Source organism: Cyclopterus lumpus, chromosome 21 (genome assembly GCF_009769545.1).
Source record: "Cyclopterus lumpus isolate fCycLum1 chromosome 21, fCycLum1.pri, whole genome shotgun sequence".
Classification (NCBI taxonomy): domain Eukaryota; kingdom Metazoa; phylum Chordata; class Actinopteri; order Perciformes; family Cyclopteridae; genus Cyclopterus; species Cyclopterus lumpus.
Genome location: NC_046986.1, coordinates 25405207 through 25431815, shown reverse-complemented (window position 1 = coordinate 25431815; position 26609 = coordinate 25405207). Strand labels below are relative to the sequence as shown.

At 39.9% G+C, this 26609-nt stretch overlaps 2 protein-coding genes across 3 annotated transcripts; one reads left to right on the top strand and one right to left on the bottom strand.

Moving 5' to 3' along the window:
- Positions 1–1013: 1013 nt before the first annotated feature.
- Positions 1014–4548, bottom strand: LOC117750800 (homeobox protein engrailed-1-B-like). The gene is made up of 2 exons (XM_034562171.1): positions 3680–4548; positions 1014–1336 (listed from the first exon to the last, which is right to left on the bottom strand). The coding sequence occupies exons 1-2, from the start codon at positions 4227–4229 to the stop codon at positions 1014–1016; spliced, it is 873 nt and encodes a 290-aa protein (XP_034418062.1). The 5' UTR covers positions 4230–4548.
- Positions 4549–12277: 7729 nt separating this feature from the next.
- marco (macrophage receptor with collagenous structure) lies at positions 12278–26037 on the top strand. 2 transcript variants are annotated; one of them, XM_034562233.1, is made up of 11 exons: positions 12278–12489; positions 14924–15022; positions 15185–15342; positions 16660–16777; positions 16975–17037; positions 18274–18363; positions 21893–21979; positions 23413–23448; positions 23588–23647; positions 23802–23966; positions 25614–26037. In XM_034562233.1, exons 1-11 carry the CDS (start codon positions 12393–12395, stop codon positions 25742–25744), a joined length of 1104 nt encoding a protein of 367 aa, XP_034418124.1. In that variant the 5' UTR covers positions 12278–12392; the 3' UTR covers positions 25745–26037. The 2 variants fall into 2 exon arrangements, with proteins under 2 accessions (XP_034418124.1, XP_034418123.1); XM_034562232.1 differs by having other exon boundaries at positions 23588–23659.
- Positions 26038–26609: the final 572 nt, after the last annotated feature.

Genomic DNA, 26609 nt, shown 5'->3' with positions numbered 1-26609 from the left:
TTATGGGTTTCAAAAATCTTTTGTAAATGTTTTTGTTTTACAGCAATATATGGGCTAAATGAAGTTAGACTGTACGCAGGATTATAGAGATAATGAGGTTACGATCTATTCTTCCCATACAATTTTTATTTGTCTAATTTTATTTGATCCGTTGATTATTTATTTATTGTCAGGGTGGTCGAAATCTTTAGATTTTGGTGGGACCATACTGAATAATGTATTCATTAATTTGGCCTGAACATTTTTTCATGAAAATAGTTTGCATCTAAAATAGAATCAGGATAAAAAAATATGGTTGCATATTTTTTATTTTAGAGCACAAACAAATTGTTAAAATTCCCAATAATAAAAAGGCCCTATAACCTCACAATTCTAAGAGCCCGACTTTATAGAACTTCTCTAACGTGCCGTTAATACACCCGGAAGGATTACTGTGTATTGTTGTTTACTGTTTACTGGTTTTAGGTTGAACCCGCCATGTATTCTTTCTCTTCGGCACTATCAACGTGGCATCTCTGAGAAGTGCACTCTGAGATCATTACAGTGGTTGGTCCAGGAAAACAACTAAACCAACGTGTAATGGTCTCGGTGTGTGTGTGTGTGTGTGTGTGTGTATGTGTGTGTGTGTGTGTGTGTGTGTGTGTGTGCGTGTGTGTGTGTGTGTGTGTGTGTGTGTGTGCGTGTGTGTGCGTGTGTGTGTGTGTGTGTGTGTGTGTGTGTGTGTGTGTTTTATTGTTTCTAAAAGTGTCCAGGCTGTTTTCCGGTAACATCTCTTTGGTTTTGCGGCGGCAGGTCTGTGTGAAGAGTCCGCAGTCTGCTCTGCTGGATAGTCACTTTTGAAGAGGAGGAGACGGAGATGAAGGAGAACTTCTGACAAAACGCGCGAGATCCGATCAGCTCTCCGTCCCCGACCTCTCCATTAAATTATATAGAGAATATATTTACATTGTACAGAGAGGAGCGTGCTGAAACGCACCCAGTCCTGTCCCCTCACGGGGCCGCCGACCGGGTCCTCAGTCGCTGTCCTCCTCCTTGTCCTCCTGGATGGTGGTGGTGGAGTGGTTGTACAGTCCCTGCGCCATCAGCTGCAGCGCCAGCCCGTTCTTGAAGCCGCTGGCCTTCTTGATCTTGGCCCGCTTGTTCTGAAACCATATTTTGATCTGGGACTCGTTGAGGCTGAGCTCCTGGGCCAGAGCCTGCCGCCGCTGCTCCGTGATGTAGCGGTTCACCTGGAACTCCGTCTTCAGCCTCTGCAGCTGCTCCGCCGTGAAGGCCGTGCGCGGCCGCTTGTCCTCTTTGCCACTTTTCGACTTTTTCAGTTTCCGTGTCCGTGGGCCTGCAGTAGGGCGGAAGGACGGAGAGCGGCAACGTAAATATTCAGCGTTATCAACCATAACCACAAACAAATAGATCGAACAATCATAGTCAGTGATGGACTAATATGATGAATGTGAGGATGGCTCTCACTTCCTAAACATAAGGGATACAGTGTAATATTAATATTAATATGAATAATGATAATCATTATTCTTATTATTTATTATTGCTATTGTTATTTGTCTGACTGGCAATGTTACGAATCATATATTAGTAATATGTTATAATCCAATAATAATAATATGTGTAATATCCCAATGATTGTCATCATGTCCGCTGCACGTCTCTATCTTAAGATTTATGTTATAGTATTTGGTTTGATAGAGTAAACCCGTTTGTCTGATACACGATACACACGCTCACACACACGCACACGCACACACATACACACACACACACACACACACACACACACACACACACACACACACACACACACACACACACACACACACACACACAATGATACCAGCGACACGATTATTCATCAACTTTGAAGTGTAGACACATAATACAGTGTATACAATATTATACTCGCAGAGGAGCCGCGGGATGGTAAGGAAACTGAAGTGACCGCTTCTACATTTTTACGTAAAATAAAACAATAATTCAAAACTGAATTGAATTGAAACGTGCAGGATGAACACGGCCAGATTGAACAAAGATACACTAACAAGCAAGCTAATATCACACATATGTATAGTCAAATATTGTGCCTAGTTGTGCCTTCAAACACCATGCAAACAATAATCCTTCTAATGTAACTTTTCGTCTAATTATAAAATATGTAGCTATTCAATTACTCTTGACCTTTAAGAGTGTGTTGGTTATTATGACACACACATATTCATTTGTAGACTTGATTGCTTCTTATTCTCGTGCAGATTAACAAAATACTTCTAATTATGTACAACCGATGAATCCCTTATTCTTGATATCATGAAATGAAAGAAAGCCATTCAATGCAGCAACATCAAGGAAGAGTTCCCGGAGAAAGCTCGACGCAGGCCCGTTCCACACCTCCTGGAGGGACGCTGGTGTTTTGGTGAAACTAGACGTGTTTGGTGAAGTCAGACCCAATCAAACAGGATTAATGGATTCAAAATGTCTCCTGTCGGCGCTGGGAAGCTGAGAGCTTCCATAACGGCTGCCTCCATTGTGTTTCACTCACAATAGCTCATATTCCATACAGGACAACAGGTCACACACCGGGATCACACAACGGTCCCTGGGAGAAAGGACTTCCAGAAAACGTCTGCTGTGGATCCCCTGAACCAAACACGTGTCACACAGCGCCACAAACTGTGGGTTGGAGCTGTCATCCATAACCCTAATCCTAATCCTGCAAGAGCAGCGCGGCCAGCTGCATGTGGAAATGGTTGTGTATGAAATAATGTGGAGTTATTCAACAAATCAGACAATTGGATAGCACATAATCTGACTCCACCTGCAGATTCATGTTCAAAATCTCACCTGCACGTTCTCACTCTTCTCTATGTTAAATGTATCACATCAAACAGATAGTGCTGGTTTGTGAGTTTTGTTTTACTTTTATTTTATTTTGCGAATAAACTAATGAGGTTAAAGAGACATGCTGAAAGAATAGAATAACATAGAGTAGAATACAATACATTGCTATACAATGCAATACAATAATGCAAATAGAGTATAATAAAATAAAATATAATGTAATATAATAAAACAAAATAGAGTAGAATAATAGAATATAATAAAATTAAATAGAATAAAATGAAATATCTACAAACATTTTTATTCTGTAAATATCTACACAGCACGCATGTTGTGTAGACATTACATTCTAATTATTAACATGCAATATGTTAACAATTAGAATGAAAAGTTTCGTTGGCAGGCGTTATTCTTGTTCTGGTCCAACAAGATTATTTTTGTTTAGTTTGAATCCTCGTTGAAGAAATACATTTAATCTAACTCATTTGTAACAATCAAGGAAGGTTAACCCTCATCTGACAACATGAACGCGTTATTAAACACTTTATATTTAAAGCAGCATAGGTTGGCGGAGATATATCTAAAATTTAAAATTAGGTTCTAAGAAAAAGTTAGCAATCTTTAAATTCTCTCAAATATTCATTTGAGCTTTACTTTCTTTTAAAAACGCTATTAACTGTCTAAACGAAAATTGCTACATGGGATACATGTATCTTGGTGAGTCAGAAAAAGAAGGATTACAGTTGATAGTATAGAAAGATGGTATGAAAACAAAACAAAACAAAACAATGCACGCTCAGAGTTGTTTTTCTCCGAGAAACTATTGCCTTACCAGATGAGGGCCTGTCCGAGTACCGGGTGCAGTAGACCCAGGCAGGCCACAGCAACGGCTGGCTCTCCGGTGTGGACGCTCCGGTTCCGTTCAGCACCACCAGCGAGGAGGACGTGTTCTCCGCGACCCCGCCGCCAGTTCTCTCTTCGGCTTTCACGCCGCTGCTCTCGGTGGAGGCGGCCGCGCTTCCTCCACAGCTGCCGTTACTCTTTTTGGGACTCGCCAAAGAGGCGGAGGAGGCGGAAGACGAAGTGCTGTCACTGCTGCAATTGGAGTCCTGGCACGGCGTCCCGGGAAGGCTCGGCCTGCTGACTGCAGGGTGGACGCGTTCCCGGCCTGAGGTCTGCGCCCTCTCCCGAGGGCCCAGACCGTGCTCCTTCTTGCAGCCAAAGTCGGGCCGCAAAATGTTATCGATGAAAAAGTTGGTGGTTCTGTGGGCCTGCTGGGCGACCTGCAGAGGCAGTATGGGCGGCGAAGGCAGGCTGGGAGACGGGGAGACGCTCTCTCCCTCGCTGCTATCTGTGCTGTTCAGATCCCGCTGCTCCTCCATCGCTGCTTTTGTGAAGAACGTGTCTTCTGTTCTCTCAATCCACTTACACCTTGCTGGTCTGTTTGTATCCAAAATATGAAAAAAGGAACCCCTAAAACATAGTTATTTTCTCTCCGTAATGCTGGTTGGTGTAATTATTCGCAAACTGTGCGCATCCTGCTTGCGTAAAAGCGCTCCGGTGCGTCATGGTCGGGGACTTACTATAAAAGTGGCTATGGATGCTACTGCGCACTGTTCTCACACACCAGAGCTTTTCCCCGCTGTATGACAGTCGGGTCTTCACAAAGTCCGTCCATCACTTCACCATGCGCATAGACACACACTCATACAAACTCACACACATTAACCGGATGTGCATTTACCATCCATAGCGCAGCGAGCCAATCACCGGCCGGGACACTTTAGGACAGGGGGTGACGATGTCCAATGAAGTAAGGCGTCTCTGACTCAAGATAGGTAGTATGGAGCAGCGACCAGACCTCACGGTCAATCCCAACAAGAGCTTATAAATGCTGCGTGCCTTCAGCCTTGTTACGGTGTATCTGTTACATCTTATAGAGCTGATGGATAGCAGGGTGACACGCGCGCACACACACGCGCACACGCACGCATATACGCATACATATGCAAACACACACGCACATGACGCACGCACACACACACACACACACACACACACAAACACACAAACACACACACAGGCACACCCATTGCCGTCTGCACAACTGCTCACCTCCACGAAGTTGCCTTTTAACTGGACGGACACGGTGGACAGACGGATTCAGGCTACACTTTGATTTCCGAATATGGCATTTTTCGTGAAATTACAGCACCCTGCATCCACACATCGTACATAATTATGCTTTTATGGAGCTATTAGTGCATAGTTAGTGTACAGGACATGTTCATCTTATCTCCAACACACGAGCACGCAGTCAAAACACACAAGGTGCCATAATGTATAGGCTTACATACAACACAAGGCATCTTCTATTTCCCACAAATTAGCCAAAACCAGCACCTATTCAAATGCGTTATATAGCACGGACTCACGCACGAACACACGCACACACACACACACACACACACACACACACACACACACACACACACACACACACACACGCACACACTCTCTCTGAGGTACAACCACCATTGTCAGTCGGTATTGTCTTCCAGTCCGAGGCCCGGAGAAGCGCGCTCTTATCTCGCCCTGTGAGAAAGAAGCTGCCGGAGGACAGTGTACAGGTTTGAATTACTCCCTCTTCCTCCCGATCAGCCGGACCTTCATCACCCGGCTGCGGGAGAAAAGCGACTCAAAGCCTCTGTCACCATCACCACGCCAAACACTTCATCAAAGTGCGCGCAAAGAGGGCCAATAGAATAATAAATGCAACCGAACCGACAGGCGCGCTGCAGAGGAGCTTTGCCAAAGAATACAGAGAAGACTGCATGAAGGGGCAACTTCATTTGAGTAATTCGTCATTCATAATTTATATTAAGGCCTTGTTCTATTTTTTATTTTTGTATGTGAAACTGGAGGCCTTAGCGCGCCTCTTCCACGAAGACAGATGTTGTCTATGGAATATCATCATCATTGTACAAATAATAATCAATTCATATCTGGCATTCACTGATTAAGTATGCCTACTTCTGCGTACGTTCTAATATGCTTTAATTACTATTCGTGTTATTAATTATACTTCTATAGTGCTACAGTTATTGAGAGTGTATGTGATCGTTGAACGGGTCTCAGTGTGTAGGAGGAATACTTTGCTTTGTTTTGTGAAGCCTATAGTAACTATGCTAATTATTTTCTCCGTGTATGTGTTCATTAATTTTACAGTTATTGTTTTGTAAATCACTCAGCTATTTATCAACATAATAATCAGGCCAACCCTCTATAGCAACACACTGAGAGACGTCTCTTCCTGTCGTTTCTTTCACTTCTTAACATTTTTCTAAGGTGCTGCCGCTGATACACACACACGCACACACACGCACACGCACACACGCGCACACACACACACGCACGCACGCACACACACGCGCACACACACACGCACACACACGCACGGTTGATGAGAGCTGGATGAAGACGCTGTCAGCCCACATAAAAGCAGGGCTGAGATGTAGAGACTGTTTTACCTTTTACCTGAAGATTAAGATTCAATATGTGATTATCTTTGGTGCCACTGTCTGCAGGAGGATGCACCTAAAGGACAATCAATGGATCAAAATGTAAAAATAATAATATGTGTAATACTAACGTAATATGTGCCCTAAACGTATAGTTTAGGGCACATATTACGCTGTAGTATTGTGTCATGTATAACCTTTATTAGAGATAGCTGTTCGGACAGTGTTGTAACACATTATTTCAAAAGAAAAAAAGAAAGAAAAGTAATCACAATTTACACACTTAAAAAACTAAAATCATTATCTTGAAACAAGTGTTACTGCTATATATGAACTCATTTGAAAGAAAGCAGAAACGTTTAGTTCATATATTATTATTGCTGTTATTTTTGGTAGTTGTAACTTTTTCATCATGCTTACTCTTCTCATTATGAATAATTTCATATAATTGATTCATATTCATGTAATGTGTTGTAACTCTGTAACTCTGTTCATCTGGTCACATGACATCTATTCATCTGTCCATCCGGGGAGAGGGATCCTCCTCTGTTGCTCTCCTGAAGGTTTCTTCACTTTTTTCCCTGTCAAAGGTTATTTTTGGGGAGTCTTTCCTGATCCGATGTGAGGTCCCGGGACAGAGTGTATGTGTACAGATTGTAAAGCCCTCTGAGGATAATCTGTAATTTGTGATGTTGGGCTATACAAAATAAACTGAATTGAAATGAATTATTAAACGCACCAAATTCACTGATAAAAGAATACCGTGTACCCTCCACAGGAGCAAAGGGGCTATGCGGCCCGCTGCAGGTCGGAGAGGCCCTCCCTGTCCGATGTGAACAAAGATCACAGCAGCAATAGGAGCCATGCACGAAGGGGGCACGTCTAAAGATGAACTAAGGAGATGTGATCTGGACGGGCTTCCTTCCCGTTTAGCCTGATTACGTCTTTGTTAGGTAAACCAGAGAGAGGCTGAGATAGATGAAAGCTATATATGTGGGTTCTGAAGAGAAAGCTAGTCTGCTGCATTATGATTCACTTTGCTGGTATACCAATGATAATTATTAAATAATAATAATTACATATTAAATAATATCTCTCTCTCTCTATATGTATATATATATATATATATATATATATATATATATATATATATATATATATATATATATATATATATATATATATATATATATATATATTAAATAATATAAAGTATCTTTCTGGAACAATTACGACATTACAGCTGCAATATGTTCGATGATGAGCTGGTGGCAAGGAACATCAGGTGTTGTGAGTACGGCAGGAACTAGTGACAGCAATGAACCCTCTTGATGCTGCATCTACTGGAATTAAACTCACCGGTACCTCCTCGTCAGACACACACTCTACGGGGCTCACAGTGAGAGAACATTACATCAGAGCGACATCTGGTGGCTGAGGAGAGTAACGCGTGTGAATTAAATGAGCCACCTCGAACACTGATGTGAGGTCCTGGGACAGGGATGTCGTATGTGTACAGATTGTAAAGCCCTCTGAGGCAAATTTGTAATTTGTGATATTGGTTTATACAAAATAAACTGAATTGAATTGAATTGTATCAGAATTAATTCACAGTAAATGGCCAAGCATGGCGACACAAGGGACTTGACTCCACTTCTCAGCGGCTTTTAATAAACATCGGCCAACACAGTGCAGAGAACATATTTAATGATAAAGCTAAACAACATATGCACACTTAAACAGTACAATTCAATTCAATTTAGTTTATTTTGTATAGCCCAATATCACAAATTACAAATTAGTGCTTTACAATCTGTACACATACGACATCCCTGTCCCAGGACCTCACAGCTGGATCAGAACCCAGACACCATGCATTGTGTTTTTGCTCAATAACTCAAACTATTATTTTTTATATGTTTTATGATAGCATAGGTAACTCTTCACAACTAAGTCTCATATGGTCCATTGTGTCTGAAACTGGTCCTGGGTCCTTGCCCCTGCTTCCTGCATCCAGCCTATGGCCTAGACCTGGCCTCCTTCTCTGTGCCTCCTGCCTCAAAGACGGACCTCATTGGTCTGATCTCTCCTGGTGATCAGCATTCAACCAATAATATAGATGCTGATCAAAGTTTCATATCTCTACTCATGTTGCCAATATTCCAAAATAAGAGCGCAATATGCCATCATTCAGGATTAACAAATCAATCGTCAAACTGCGGATTTGAGACCAAAACACTCTTCAATAATTACTAATGAGTTTCAATGTAAGCGGTGAGTCATGATCCAGCTTACAATCAATGAGCCTGCAGGTTTGGCCCGAAGGACAACAGTTTCAGATATGAATTAAGCCAGCTTCAAAGAACCGAACAATCCAGACTCAAGTCAAATGGTCAGTTACAAAGAACAGTGCCCTTGACATCACATTGTCAGATTGATATATTTGCTGTACATTTAAGAGACAGAATATATACAGATTTAGTACAATACAAGACGTGATTATGCAAGAGATGTATTGTATATAGGCTAATTCTGTTTGTTTGCATGCAGCTAATTTCTTGTTTGAAAGCTGTTTGAGGATTGATTTGTACATCATGGGGAAGGCATCTTGGATATCAGGGCACTCTTATTTTGAAATAAATGCAATAAATGTTACATGTTTTGAAAATGTGAAAAACATTCAACCCCACTAATTGAGAGTACCTGCTTGACATCAGTCCATGTGAGGAGTGTGAGCCAGACATCTTTATATTGGACCTTTTTACATTCCACAGGGACTAAAGTAAGTAAAGCTTCATGTATTGATCTTTTTGGCCACTTGGGGGCAGCAGGGTTTCTAAGTGAGCAAGAGCTTTTCTTCCTTCCTTTTCTTCAGCCCACTGGATCGTCTTCAACTTTCACACCATATCTACACTTATATCCCCCCCCCCCCTCCATGTTTCAATTGAAACAAACTTAACTTACCCACTGCAATAACTCAAAGTACACTTGAATAAGATTCAGTTCCCACTGTTAAAGGGTCAGTTGAGAGCATGACAAGAAAACAAAATAAGAGATGATTTAAATAAAATGCTGAGACAAGTGGAAATTCAGAGTCATAAAAGCTTACATGAGGAAAGAAGGAGGGAGACGTGATGTAACTTAACTTCTTCTTTTCGTTTTCCTCCTCTTCTCCTGCATACAACAATACTGTCACGTGCCTAGAAACTTTGATCAACTCGACTGTATGAATATATATAAAATCAGAAAACCAAATATTACAACATATTAATTTCATTGGTCAACTTCAATTTCGTTTGGTCTCAGCATTAATATGTTGACCCTGTTGTGCTTTGTAGATAGGAAACTGACACCAAAAAAGAAAAGAGATATCCGAAGTTTGTTCACCACGGTCGTTGTTAGTTAGCTAGTGGCAGGCTAACACAGTGCTAACCTGCATCCTTTTGAAATGCATTCAGGAAACTCAGAAATCAGGTTGAGGAAGCAGCAGCTGGACCATCAGGGCTCCAGGTGAGGTCTTACTCATTGCATTGTGTTAAGAATTACCATTTGATCATGCATTAGCAATGAAACTGAAGGACGTTTCGGGAATCTGACTTTATGTCAGCACTTTTGGATTATGTATTATGTGATGTTGAATAAAAAAAACAAGGCTGTTCCATAAAACATGAACCTAAATATTCTAAATTGCTTTCAAAATAAATACATATACTACTCACATAAGGTCTACATTAATTCATTAAGGCATTTTTTTAAATGCATTCAGGAAGCAGCAGCTGGACTTCAGGGCTTCAGGTGAGTTAAATTGATTCTGTGTTGAGGTGTATTATCATGGCTGACAGTGTAAACATTGTCTGCCTGTTTTATGTGAATTATTATTATGTTAAAACATGCATGTGCAGACTAGGCTAAGTTATCTTTGCTCTTTGCTCACAGTCAGTTTCAGTGACAGTGACCGTCATGAAGTGAGTATAGCAGTGTCCTGGACATGAGGACTGAACCATACCAGACTGACCTTAAACTCATCAGAGCAGCAACTTCAGCACAAGAAGTTACGGTTTCAGGCAAAGTGGTAGAGTCAGTATCTGTGGCTGCATTATAGCCCTACACTGAAAAAGGTACCTTGTGTGTCAAAGCATAACCATCAAAAAGACCACTCTGGAAAAAAAGAATGACCCAGCCTTCTGCTTAAATGGTTTTAGTAATTGGAAAAATGTTATTGAAAGCTTTAATCCGCATCAAGCATGTAAAGCACACCATCATGCTGTAACAACACATGCATTGGAGAAAACGCCAGTTCAAACCCAACTACGACGTGCAATGGCTAAAACACAACAGGAGGCCCTGTCTAATTAAAATTATGATAGATTTATTTAAAATGTTCTAATTTCTTTTGTCTTTTTTCACTACACAACTGGTAGTTGTTTATATATATTTTGCATATAGAATATACTGTTACTGTATATTGGCATTTGAGCAGAACTTTTCTTATTCATTTCTTCTTCTTATTTATTTGGTGCAGAATACTGTTTTGTATTTAAACTAAGGTTTTATTACTGTAATTATGTTTAAATCAGTTCCAAGTTACATACTACGTTTTTTTCTATAAATGGCTGGCAGTGTCCCTGCAATGCAAAGACCAAACCTATGCCCTTGGTCATGTGTACAGAATGAACAGCATTACAGAGTTACAACACATTCAATAAATATGACAGAAGTTACTTGAGCTCCTACAAATGTATTCTGCTCCGAATGTTACAGGCTATAGTGTTGAGACGTGATGTGAGTCTGTGAAAGAATGGGTTCCCTGAGGGCGCTAACTTATCTTGACAATAACACAACTAAGCATTTTAATGTAAAATATTCAAGTTGATTTAGTGATTGCAGTTCTAACTTGTACATCTAATTGTACATCAAACTAAATGAATTGATGAATACAATTTGTTTTGCTGGATCAAACTAAATGAATTGATAAATAAAATGTGTCTTGCTGGACTATCCTTTGGCCTGTATTAAACAAAATTAATTTAGTGAAATGCATAAAGTGCTATAACATCATCACTTGCACTCTAACGTTAAATACATTTTGTTGTTCCTTACGCCATGTAAGGAACAACAAAATGTATACATGTTAGAGTGCCAACCTTTACTGAATTAGAATGTTCAATACGACAGTCTGCAATTCTTAATAACAATAGTAATAAAATATACATACATTAACATTTTTCAAATAGCTTTACTTTTAATACATTACAGAGGTAAGATGGCTTTCAGGCCAGCCAATCAGCTCCTTCCCATCTAGAAACTCGATGCCAGGCTCTTTTGTCATTTATTATAAAGCAGTAATAATCAATATTATTGCCGCTTCTCTGCTAAATTACATTTAATGATTCGGAGTAAGCTACACAGAGACACTGATAACATGAAAAGCAAAATTAAGTTGTGCAATAACTGAAACCCTGAAACTTTCAATCTGCGCAGCTTCCAGTTTCTTTTACCAACAACTGCTAATTTCTTCTATTCTTACTCAACAGTTGCTCAGAGGATCTTTGTTCCTGTAATTGTTTTGAGTGTGTACACACAATTATTGATATACCTAATCATTTTGAATGTGACTGACTCAACTTACCTCTACTCTAGATTGTTCCATTATTGCTTCAGTACCAGATAAACCAATGGACATGATGATGAAGCAATACCAACAAAGTAACATAATAATCTCATCAGTCAATCAAACAGTGATAATAAATACTGAACTTTATTTAATTTACTGTTTTGCAAGGCCTTGCATTTGTGGTTTGAGTAACAACTTCCTCATTCTACTCTACTGCATGAGCGTGCTGCTGAAGTTTGGCCACCTCAGCTACAAATCCGACATAGTTCCTTCCTCTACTTCTCTCCATGTGAGTTCTTTCACAGGTTCTGTTGCAATCTGGGGTGAATTGTGTTTTCCTGACATCAAGCTCTGTGTGTTATAAGAGTTCCTGAAGTAGGAAGTGAGGGTGATTCTGGCCTCTTGAGAGCATGGAGACATCAGTGGACCAGAAGCAGGATGGAGTCTCATTCACCCAGAGTAACCCGCTGTTTGACATGACTGATCTCTACAGCTTCCAGCCCGAGGGTGAGTATCTCAAATCAAAGAGGTCGAGTTGCTATTGGCTCTGATTCATGGGATTGTATTCATAAGAACATGCAGTTAACAGACTTTAATTAACTACATGGACAAAAAAACTAAATAGTTCATATCTGATTGGTATAACTCCTCAGCAGGAGTATGAATTACAGTATGGGGATGACACAAAAGTAGGTATTAATTTATCAGCACTTTCGTATGATGCAATTGGTCTAATTCTAGAAATGTTTAATTACCTTCTTTAAACACTCTTGGGTCTAACAATAAGAACTGAATCCTGAATTTATTATTGTATTTCAAGTATGAGCACAACAAACACAACTCTGCATAAAAGAATAACACATGATACATAGGGATATGGGCCACAGTTGGCATATTAATTATTATTTCCAATCACAGCTATGGCAACAGCTATATATGAATTAATCAATTCATGAATCAAATCAATCCATAAGAGGTTCGATCCAAGTTTGGAAGATGTTTCAACTCCAGAACATATGAGTGCTCCCCCGAGGAATTGAGATTTTGGGCTATTTTGTCAAAATAAATTGAAATTGTTGTATCTTTGATGTAAATTACCAAACGCTTGATATAAAAGCCCACGTGTTACGGACATTACAGATGACTCCTGACCACCTGTGTGACAGTGAGGCAGCATGAACAATATCAATATATGAACTGAAGCTGCTCACTAGAATTTAGCCATTTTATAATTCACACTGACCTTGACCACTAAATTCTAATCAGACAGATACAAGATAAATACAAGAGTTAAAGGTTAACACATGAAGTATCAAAGTTACAGTAGTGAAAATGAAGAAAAAAAATGGTGGCTGCTGTGGAAGTTTTAAAATGTCAAATTTCCATTTTATGCATGTAAGTACTGTCATAAATAAATGACATTGCGAATTTGAAGTCCCATTCTCCGATCTTCCGATAATTCCACTTATCTACCTTGTATAATACTATTCACCTATCTTCAATTAAACCCTCACTAAGACCACTGAGAGGTAACTATAGGTAACTAAGTAGAGTCATGTATTTTTCATCATTGCAGTGAATGCATGCAATAAACAGGAAATACATATTTTGAAACTTGGCCGATAACAAAATCTCCTCAATGTGTGAATAGATCATGTCATTCACGTAATTTTACAAAACATATTTGCCTGACATTAAACAAAAATACACACAACTTTTAATTATGTTATTCGATATTTACATAAGATTTTACAGAAAGCTGACAAGTGATATTCATGTCATATCTGACCCGTTTAATTTTTTTCCTTCCACACAAAAGTTACATCTCAAATATATTACACAACACTGTCAGCTCTTTGTTCACAATACAAGACTATTTATTGGCTATCAGCTTTATCAAAGTATCGGTAGCATTTTAATACATGTCTATGAGACAGGGTTTAATTATGGACTATAATTGCGACCCAAAGATAAAGAATAATGAAGCAACAAGTTAGACAGAACCATTCGATAAGCAGTCATCGGAAAGTGTTTGGAAAAGGGGATGGACTTTCTAATATTGGATTTTCATGTGATCTTGTGCTTCCACGTTTCTTGCGTGCGCTTGTGGTGTTGCACAAATCCATCTGCTCTGCATGGTAAATTGAGCTGTAATCCATTCTGAAATCAAATGAAACAAAAAAAACATCACTGACCTCAGAGCATATTACAAGTTATTCTGACCCACTCATTCCCAAACACTGGGTTGGGACCCACAGTTGGGTCGCAGGAGATTTTATTTGGGTCCCTCATTTCTTTCCAGAATTTCTTCCATTGTCTTTTTTGTATCTAGACTCCAGCTTTGAGCCACACGAGGGAGCCTACATGTTCGTATTGTTCTCGTTTTTGTACCCTACCTTTAGGCTAGCATAAATTCTGGTTGTATAACTGACGTACGAAAATGAAAAAAAATGAGATAGCCTGTTAACTCAGCATAAATTAATTTATTTGGTCTCATATATAAAGTACCTCTTGAAGATAATATTTAGGAATTCGGAATTGGCCGTCAAAATGGTCACAAATTATGCCCAAATTTGCTTATCTCCCGACTTATAGATACGGTAAGCCCTATTGTGAATTGGGTCAGGATGGTTTGCCATTTTTAAATAGTGTGAAAACATGTCATGTCCAAGGACACATCTCTGACACTCTCACTCAGAACCAGTTTGGTTTAGTGTCACTTTCATGAATTTCTTCCAACAAAAATAATTCCCCCTAGGTTTTCATTGTAATTGACAGCTGACGTTTTGCACTGGTTGTCCAAATATTTAAAGATCAGAGCGTTGCAAATTTATAAAAGCATTTATCAACTACTTTTTGTCACCAGAAATTATTTTCCAAGGATACAAGTTTGCTGCAGGAGGTTGTGCCCATTCTGATGTGTTTCCTGTGTGTGTTTCAGATCTAAAGCCAGCAAGGCCCAGAAGACAGTGGTGTTTTAATGTGATTATCGTTTTCTTCATCTTGCAGACCGCCCTTAATGCCTTTCTCATTTATAAAGGTATACCTGCTTACCGATAGTATTATTTGTTATCACATATTTCTATTTAAACGTGATATATTGAACAGGATCAAGATAATTTCTCTAGCAGTTTGTGTAATGGATTTTTTTGTACAAAGTCATTATGTAGGCCTATACTGATATTTTTCCTCTCTGTCCCAGTTATCAAGTTGGGGTCTTCATTGTCTAATCCCAGGTTGGAGAGGCTGACATCCAATCCTTTTGGGGAAGAGGGTGATGACCACATTCAAACTCTCCTCTACAACAACAGTCTAGAAACCAAGACCCTGAGGGGGCATCTATGGGCCCTGAAGAGCCAGGTCCTCCTGCTGTTTATATGTAACATTTAACTGAACTTTTTACTTTTGTATATAGCTTACATTTAGTTTAGTTTTTATTTTACTTCAACTGTTTATCCAGTTCATCTATTAGAAAAAGTCCGTAAGGCCTTTGAATAATTACCATGACTTACATCTTTATAAAATACTTCAATATTCTAGAACATAGACTAGTTTTTCTGTTAGTAAGATAAGAAGAACCATATCAATCTCATGTGTGTATTAACTACAGAGTTGGAGTCTGGGTAAGCTTAGCTTAGCATACAGACTGAAAGCAGTCCGTGGGATGCATATTATGTATAATAATGGTGACCCTGCAGCCCACTAATCCATGATTGGATTAGAGGTGCACCATTTGTCACATGCATAAAAGTACCAGATCGGGCCACACTTCATCTGCCATCTAGCACATGTCACTGAATGAGTCAGGGACGACTCAGAGAGCCAGAGGTCCTGCACAGTAGAGGACGGAAGGACACACCGTGGATTGTCAAGAAAAAGTTCTGGCATCCAACTCCCCTAAAACTACAAATTGTTTTCTGTTCGTGTACAAAGTCAATGGGAAGATGGGCTTAGATATAAATTCACCTGGGGCATCGCACAGACAGGGTGAAAAGTGAACAACCACCCCTTGCCAAATGCAAGAAAAAATCTACTAATTTTATCAAATGAAATAACTGAGATGAGCTGGCAAGTTGCATCCGTACAACACACTGTAGATTTACTAACACTTAACCTCTTTTCTGCAAGACAATTGTACCTCTAATCGATTCTCAGCTCTATTAGCTGTCTACTCTAAGCACATCCACCGCCACTCTCTCTCTCTCACTTGACCACAGGCTATTCCAGGACCTACGCTACTCTCATAATAAATACATCAAAGTGTGTCAACACCCTACAAATATAGTACTGAAACACCACATTTTAAACATACTTAGGAAAATATAATTGCATACAGAAAAAAACAGTGGCACCAAAAATACAATATTTTAGAAGTCCCTCTAAATTCCTCAAGTGATGCTTTCTGGGGACCTCCTATCTCTGTAACCTTGTTTTTAATGGCATGGCATATTATATAGTTTTATGACCACTTGAAACATTATTTTAAATGCAAATGTTGTTCAGTTCATCAGCATTGGCAGAGAGATCAAAAGGGGAAGCACTGATATGTGCCCAAATTAAATCTCAATGTAAACTAATTTATGTAAATATATATTTTGCAAATATTCATTAATTTGATGTGATCATGTTTTACAGCATTCATTTAAAATCAAAGTCATGTTTCTGCCATGAAAACAGGTCAACAGCCTGTGTGGAGAGGAGGGGCATCTGGCCAGGCTGCAGTCTGACCTGAACCTGCTCAACACCAGCACCCACAACCTGGAGGGCAAACTGACAACCATTAGCCTCATACCAGGTGGGTGTGTGTATGTATTTAAAGTCACAATGTCAGGGAAATTAGCATTTATCACAATGAGCATGTTCTGGTTGATAGCGTATTAAGGATGGATTTCAGGTTCAAGGCTAACTTTTAAGGTTGAAATGCAAAGCATAACACTGTAAGAACCTGAACAGAATTAAACCCTAACTATTATTTTGTGTATGTGCCCTCAGGACCTCCTGGTATTCCGGGAAAAGATGCGCTTCCATGCACGCCAGGAGAGAGGGGTAACAAAGGTGAGTCATGGAGAGGGTAGTTAAAGCTGGAGTATAATCAGTTCATAATGAAAAGTGTGGTAATCTTCAGCACCCAAATATTTCCCAGGGCTGTCATCACTGGGACAACACAACAAATGTAGGAATAGACATATCTACATTTCTCTCAGAAGCATCTCGACAATAACCACATTTTATGGTCTGATATTAGAGTGAAGAAAGATAATTACATTACAACCTCTGAGCTAATAACATCAAACCAATGAAAAAGTGATTGATTTTGAGAATTGTAACCCTTCAAATGCCAGTTTCCCAGTCAGGGATATGTCACTGCTTACCAACAATATTGACTACTGTATTGGATTGAGAAAATGGCTCAATATGGGAGAAAACTGTAAAACTACAATTTTGAAGCCTGCACATTAGGTTACTGTAAAATTGTGGTTTGGGGTATTTTTGTCTGAGTGTCTGTGTTTTGGCTACACAGTCTTTGGCTACATGATTTATTATTGGAGCTGAGGTTGAACTTGTTCCAATAATCTTGTCAAAATGTATGCCATATGCATTAACACAGCCAAGTGATTGAACAATTTAAAAGCCAAGAATATCCGAGTCATGGGTTGAGTTTCACCACCAAAAAGAAATAATTAGATAAATGGTTTACTATCGTGACCATCGTTTTTCTAAAGGTCCTGGCTACGGCCTTAACTGGGAACACATTTACTTTATCCTCAAACTGCCTGAGATTGCCATGCACTGTATATGTATATTTGTGATCCTCATACGATGAGTTTTAAGATATTGTGACCTTTCCTTCTGCCAACAAGCCAAAAATGATGTTATGAAAATAATTTAAATGTAATCAGCAGATTTACTGAGCCACATCCAAAGGGACAACTACTCTTGAATTGATCAGCCTTTCCTTAAACACCACCGTCAGGATAAACCTTTCCTTTCAGACTTTTAGAACAGTGCGTCAGTATAGTGGGACGTAATGAGCATTACGGGCCCTAACATCGAAATGTTATACTTTACAATCTTCTTCAGCTGGACTTCCAAGGATGTGTGATTGAATATATTCATATGTCACATGTATGTGGAAGAAGTTCACAAACGGCGGACTTGGGTAGTGACCGCTGACTGGTATACATCCTTATTCAACGTCACTGTTTGTGTGCGTTATTCAGCATGCTTCACTGGTAGTGTTGAGCAGCAGAAGTCCATAAGTGGATCACATACCTGTATTCTTCTTTCTAGGTGACAGTGGTGTTCCTGGCCCTCTAGGACCAAAGGGTGAAATGGGACTCAACGGACAACCTGGGACGCAAGGAGTTGCTGGTGAAGTTGGTGGGTTTCCTTACAATTATCTGTGGAATAATGCACTTGTTATTATTAAAGCTTTTCTAGCCCTCTGGGGTCCAAACTATTTTTCTCGATTTTACACAATATCTTAAATACACCTTTTAAAAGGCACTTGCACGTTATACATCAACAATTGCAGCACAATCTCAGGTATCTATATAATGAAGCACCATTGTCTTTAGGCACAGTGTAAAGACGTAATTTGGCCCTAAAGCTGAAAAGTTGAAGTCAAAGTCTTGTGAAAACATACCTTTATTCATGTGGACAAACTGTTTTGGTGCAAATGACAAATGAACATTACAACCGTTTTCGCTTTCAAACTAAATATTTACTATATATTTTAGTCAGTTTTTCAAGAACAGTTTTCAAACAACAGAATATGTCCTCTATTTAACAACAAACTATTTACTGACTGAAAACGGCAGTGTTTTTCTGAAGCGTGAGGTGGGAGGGCCTTAGTTTTGTAAAGCCCTCTGAGGCAAATTTGTAATTTGTGATATTGGGCTATACAAAATAAACTGAATTGAATTGAATGGTGATTTTCTAAGTTTTCATTGGTTAGTTTCACAGAAAATATTGACGGACACACGATTCCACAAATTACGTTGCAGGGTGGAGCTCAACACAAACGTCATACGGCACGTCCATGCGGTCAGATCAGTCTCAAAAATTGCAAATGCACACAGATAGACTCACAAATGCAAACACAAAGATTCACAAATGCGCACACAACAATTCTCAAATATGTTCGATTTACAAATGCACACAGAAGGATTTATAAATAACTTGGACTCACAAATGCACCCATATGTTTGTGGATTGCTCCACATGTGTGTGGGGGATTTATGAGACTCCCCTGCCGTGGCTGGATTCGCAAATGCGTTTTTTTCAACATAGACCTATCTGTAGCCAATCAGATGTCGCCCTCATTTTCAACCAATCACATGTTTCACTTCATTCGCGTTTTAGAGGGGCGTGGCTAATCTCTGTGGCTTTACTCCGTGGAAACAGTTATCATTTCCGCCATCCACCATGGAAGAAAATAACCACTATTTCTGCTTTATAGTTGTTGTGGACATCCCACGTCGGAACATCTAACGCCCTTGTGTTTGGGTTCATAACATCACCCGTAGGCTCACACAGCTCGGTGAATTTCACCAACTACATCTGGATAACTTCCGCTTCCAGCGCCACTAGAACAGCGGCAGCCAGTTAGATTCACCAACGGCACGACGTCAGTGATGAGGGTGGAGCGTCTCAACGCTGATTGGCTTTCGCAACTCAGCGTTGGGTGAATTTTTCGCTTCACGCCTATGATTTTTTACAAGATTTACAAGATTAAACCGAAGTTTCGGTGACTTACAACAACTTCCCTGTTGTCATGACTTACAACAAGGGGGGGAGGGGTACATTATTATGTATCCCTCCGCAAATTGCGCAACTGTAATGGTGCGTTCACACCAAACGCGTCAGTTTATTCGCCAGTCAAGTTGTGTTCATTTGTGTCTTTCGCAACCAGTTGCGAAAAGGGGGCGTGGCTTATCTCCGTGGCTTGTCTCGGTAAAAACAGTTAGAAATTCCGCCATTCACCACGGTCGAAATAACCACTAGTTCTGCTTTATACTTGTTGTGGACATCCCATAAATCTCGGAACATCTAACGCCCTCGTGTTTGGGTTCATAACATCACCCGTAGGCTCACACAGCTCGGGGAGTTTCACCAACTCCGTCTCGATAACTTCCGCTTCCAGCGCTACCAGAGCAGCAGCAGCCCAACGGGCGGAGCATCTCAACGCTGATTGGCTCGCGAGTTGCAAAACTTTCGCAACTCGCGTTGGAAGTTGAAATATTTCAACTCTGGCGAAATTTCGCAACGAGCGAAACGCGTCTATCGCAACACCCGGCGAATTTCGCAACCAAACGCGTCTGTGCGTTGACTTTACATGGGATCCAGACACGCAAAAAATTCGCACCGCGTTTGGTGTGAACACCCCTTTACACTGGCAGCCTCGTGGAGATGGGAGGGGAGGGGTAGATGCGCTCATGTGATTGGTTGAAAATGAGGGCGACATCTGATACAGATAGGTCTATGTTGAAAGACACACACACATGTGAAGCAATCCACAAACAAATGCAGTGCGATTGACAAATAAATACATACAAATCTACAAACAAATAGAAAAATCCAGATAGAAATGCAGAAATATATTTGTGATTTTTCTTTTACATTTATATAAATCGTAATTTATTTATGTGTGCATTGTAATATATTTATGAATCAATCTGGGTACATTTGTGAGTCTAATTTATTTGTAAATCCTTTTGTGTGCATTTGTAAATCAAACATATTTGTGAATTGTTGTGTGCGCATTTGTGAATCTTTGTGTTTGCATTTGTGAGTCTCTCTGTCTGCATTTGCAATTATTGAGACTAATCTGACCCCATACGGCTAATCTCTTGGCTCGATGTGTCAATCACGTACGATCTCGTGAGAAGAAGGACACGGTAATACCGTAGGACGCGGCAACGCGTCCATGGACTCCAGAGGGCAAGACACGTTTTAGCTTAAATCACAAAAAGGGGCTCCATCAGAAAAGGGTCTCCCATCCATACTAAATTACATGCTGTTGGGCACTTCAGTGACATGCTTCACTGCTTCAGTCAAAACATGGCAACTTCATTCATTTATTATAAAGCATCATAGATCATATTTGCAAACAGTAGGAACTGGATCCGTGGGGTATATTTGGTACCACCATATTCCTGCAAAATAAATGACTTTCCCATCTCCTCAGCCCTGCTTTGTGTTTTGTGCTAATTCGCAAATACAAATACAAAATAAAGCAGAACAGACAAACTAAAATAGGGGAAACAAGGGGAAACTGCATAAAAGGACGACATCACTTAAAAGCAGTTCTATAAAAATGGGTTTTAAGAAGTGATTTAAAAGAAGCTACTGATTCTGCTAGTCTTATCCCCTCAGGGAGGTCGTTCCAAAGTCGAGGGGCTCTGATGGCAAAAGCACGGTCACCCTTTGATTTAAGCCTTGACTTTGGAACGGCCAGAAGGGCCTTGAAGGGCCTTGAAGGGCCTTGAAGGGCCCCACCGGAGGATCTAAGGCTGCGAGCTGGCTCATATGGGGCTAACATTTCATTTAATGAACATATTACATGGATAAATACATTAAAAAACTGTTTTTAAATTGTTCTTTCAGGCAAACAATCTTGACATCCTCCTGTAAATACTGTATACCCCACTTAATGACTTTACAGAGGCTCAGTTCCTTGATGGAAAAAAATGTATCAGCAAATTGCAGTTATGAAATTAGGAATTTCGGTTTCTCTTCCTCCTTTAACTTCTGGGCATCTGTTATATCGCTTACACAGCACTGTTTCATGCGCTGTGTCATGCACAATGATACAATGTGCACAGCTTGCATTTGTAAAAAATATATCTTTGTACCAAAAAAACATATATGACTGTGTGTGTGTGTGTGTGTGTGTGTGTGACTGCAGGTCCAAGGGGTTCACCTGGGCTCCCAGGAGACCCTGGGAAACAAGGACCAGGTGCAAAGGGAGAGAAGGGAGAACGTGGGGCACAAGGTAAGGATTTGGATGTTAGCTAAAGAATTCATAGCACCACCGTGTAGTTTCTATCTACAAATCTGCTAAACACAGAAATAGAAATATATGTATCTAGACATAATGAGTCAATATATCCTCTTTATTTGGCCCGGAAGATTGGTCATGTGTGTGCGTGCACCCGTTCGTTTGTGTGCGTCTATGAGTGAGTGAGTTTGCAACTCAGAGTCTGCCTGAGGCTAATCTCGCATTCTAAAGCAGCAAACTGCTAAATATTGTGGGTGCTCAATTATGGTTGCAGGCTTAAGGACCTCTCGTTGTTGTGGTGACTCACACTTTCTCGAATCACTTTGTATTGTCTGTTTTATCCTGCCATTGACTGCCTGCTGACTCACTGGCCCGGCCAGTAGGAGGCATCTCCAGCCTGCTACTCTGTGCAAGATTGTATGACGTGCCTTCTAAGATCGCTTTTAGCCGATTGTATTTAAGTTTGAATGAAGTTACGCCGCCTTACAGACCAGTGGTATTAAGACAGGGGATTAGCCATTTCTGGGTTGCATTCATTTGTCGTTGCAGACACCAGTCATGTCTTTCCATTCAATTCAGTTTATTTTGTAAAGCCCAATATCACAAATTACATATTTCCCTAAGAGGGCTTTACAATCTGTACACATACGACATCCCTGTCCCAGAACCTCACATAGGATCAGGAAAAACTCCCCAAAAATAAACTTTCACAAGGAAAAAAGGGAAGAAACCTTCAGGAGAGCAACAGAGGAGGATCCCTCTCCCCGGATGGACAGATGCAATGTCTTGAAGTCTGAATGCACAAACATCTTTACAAAATGAAAGAAACTAAATAATAACTCCAACTGTCTAGCCTTAGTTCAAAATGTTTGGTATCAGTAATTAAACGGATGTAAATTGAGTCAAGGGGCAGTGAGGCCGAGTTCTGAACAGATAGACTCCCCACTGGAGTCCCGACACTGGTGGTGGTGAAGGAAGGAGTTGCTGCCCCCCGCTGTTGAATGAGGAGTATGACTGCCTGCTGCTTGGAGGTGACTGGGCTGGAGGAGGGTCGCCTTCAGGTTCGAGCTGAAAAGACAACTGACAGCAGCAGAGCAGAGAACTCCTTTAAAGTTTGACTAACGGTCTGATTAGATGGGACACAGTGCCGCATCTAATTGGTCGCTTAAAAGTGGCGTCCACTTTGTGGCAAAGTGGCGTCCAAAGTGGCGTCCCCCCTGATCAGCTGATAGCGTAATCACTAGGAGTAATAGACTGAGACACTTATGAATGACCCGTCGTGTAAAGAAAGTCTTCCTTCCTGAACTACCACTTTAGCTCCATTTAACTTTAAACTATAGATTGAATCTACTCACTCTTATTTAATGAGTAAATATCAACGATGTCCTGCCTGTATCTTTAAAGCAATATCATTTTGTTGTCATCAGGTGTAAATGGGCCCCCTGGTTTCAATGGAACTGAAGGTGAGTGTGTATTAAAGTAACATATTTCTTCTATATGTGATGTATTCTGCAAAGCATTGAAGTTACAGATAAGTTCATACCAGTTCATGTAAACCATCAGTTTGGTTTGAAGATATATTTGAAAATGTTTCCTCTACAGGTCGTCCTGGACCACCAGGTCCCAAAGGAGACATGGGAGACAAAGGAAATCCACCAGAGTGTAATTCTGCATGTGACTGAACTGAGAGCAGTGTTGAGAACAATATATATTTTTAAAAGCTACTACTAACGAAACTGCTAAAAGACACTTTCAAAATAGAATAACTTTAAGCTACCATGAACTTTAAACAGCTTGCAACTTTGTGTCGCCACAGTGACTGTGCGTCTTGTGCCGGGGAAAGCCAGAGGGCGAGTGGAGGTGAACTACAAAGGAGTCTGGGGCACTGTGTGTGATGACGGCTTTGACACTGTGGATGGCAAGGTGATCTGTAAGATGCTGGGCTTCCAAACTGCCATTTACACCTTCACTGCCAGCCCAGGTAAGAAGCTCGCTGCCACCATCACATCATTTCAAATGAGGAGGATCCCTCTCCCAGGATGGGCAGAAGTGCAATAGATGTCATGTTTACATAATGAACAACATAATACAATTACAACATAGTCAACCCATATAAATCTTAAATATAATGAGAGTAGTAATAGCATCAGTAGTAATAATATCATATAATAATTAACAGCAGCAGTGGTATCATTGAATGAAAATAAAAGTGGTAATAGCAGGTATAGTTATATAATTGTAACTCCCACTACTTTCTCTCTTTTGTGGTGTTTGTAACTGAACCCTTTTCATGTTGTTAAATAGAACTACCAACATGCTCAGAACACAGCCTTGGGCCGCGGTTCTTCAAACTCCAAACTTTATTTACTGAGATACATAACAGTAGTACAGACCATTTTACGGCCAACGTTGTCAAAAATATCTGCGTGCATTTTGGCAGGAAGGGAAATTCTGGCCCAGCCATTCATACAAGTTAGCACGCTTTAAACACTGAATACAAACTGGTACTAGCATTAAAACGTCTGGTTGCTGCATGTTTGGTTGTCAGAAACAGCTGAATCAAGTTCTACAGAATTCCCACAGGACTGTTTCAGAGCGTCAGGTGTTTCAGTTTACCGAGTGACCATGTTAACAGGGGACTTTCAGGCGAATGTGTCCATTGTTGCTCGTATTAATAGTAACTGGTTGGTGTAGATAATAAACATCTGTGTTTTTAAATTATTGAGGGTCTTTACGGGGACACCTACATGTTCTGTTTGTGGTTTTCAACGGCTCACTTCACTACAAGCGTCAACCATCCGACTGAGAGTCACCAGTTGACACGGTCACTCGTTAAACCGAAACACCAGCTGTGTCTATGGCTGCAAGCTATTACATGTTTTGACTACCACTGGACTGCTCAGAAATGCTAGTGTTTGTCACGCCCATTTTAAAACTCAATAAAGTTAAACCTCTCAGTCCATGTCATGGTGACGTTTAGCACATTATCACAGATAGGAGTTTGAATCATCTAGTGACTTGTATGCTTATAACGGCTCGCTGGTGTAACATTTCATGCTGTTTATCCATCAAATATGTATATATCTGGCCACTAAATATTATGCCACTTCACTCACTAAAAGCAGACAGTTCTGCTCAGTTTATTTAGGGTGCATTAATGATTTTTTCTGGTAATTAATGCCCTTGCGTAGCTGGATAAGCTATTGCACTCGTACTTTTGTTGCCAAACTGTGTGCGCACACTTACATACATCATAATTGTTGTGAACTTTAAAATGGTCTATACCAAGTTTCATATTAGTAAATACAAAACAAAATATAAAAGAAAGAAAAGACACAGAACACATGAACAAACCATTCAAATTATGATATTAGATTAAGCTACCCAACAGTATATACTTTTGTTAAAATTAGCCTATCCTTTACTAGTACTTTCTTGGTAGTTTTACCTACATAAGATGTTGACAGTAAATTTAGATTTAGTAGATTTAGATTTTTACTTCAGTGAAAGATCAAAGTACTTCCTCCACCACTGCTAACACCACAGGAACATGTAGAGTAACTTTTGTTATTGCACTTTAATAAATAAAAAAAAGCATCTGATGAATGCATGTTTTGTTCTCCCATAGGCTCTGGTAGGATCTGGCTGGATGAGCTCCAATGTTTAGGAACAGAGTCTGACATCTTTAGCTGCCGACACCGAGGAGTTGGTGTTAACAACTGCCAGCACAATGAGGACGCCGGACTGCACTGTGTCTAGACTGACACCTTGCCGAAGAACGGCTCCTACAAAAGTGACAATACTAATGATGTTCACAGCTGGATATCATTACAAATTCATAAAACATATCATAAAATTGCATTCAGTTCAAAGTTTCACTTTATTACTAAAGACATTAGCCAAAATGAAAGTGTACTGTAAACACAAAAATCATGCTAATAAAACTTTACTGGAATAAAATTCCCAGGCATCATTTCTTCCCTAATATTTCCCAAATGAGTACTGTACTGTAAACACAAAAATCATGCTAATAAAACTTTACTGGAATGAAATTCCCAGGCATCATTTCTTCCCTAATATTTCCCAAATGAGTACTGTACTGTGATATGTCCTTTAAAAAGTGTTTTTTACTGAAGCAGTTCTAAAATCAGATGGGAAGACACCAAGCTGTAGAGAGTAATTTACTCTGCAATGGATGTCTTCAGATACACAATTCAAAATAGTTTTAAAAATTGAGGTTGGAATTGGGTCAAAGGCTTCAGTTCTGTTACTGTTTTCCTGAGTTTCAGTATTAACCACGTAAAAACATTAAAACCTTAAATGTGTGTGTATACAGGATATGGTTACAAGTGCAGTGTCCTTATTTTGATGCCAGAACTAATGTTGATTATTTTCTCCCTGAAGTAGCCAGCAAACCTAGTCCTTTTAGAACCTGGAGGCTTGATACTTTGTTGTATAGTTAAGAAATAATCAGCATTACAGAGTTACATAAACACATTACATGAATATGACAATATTCATGTAATGTGTTTATGTAACTCCAATCCATGAAACAGAAGGAGATAGAGAGTTTAGTAGTTTGTTTGGCTACCACATGCTTGTACACTCCCGACAACATCTGGTG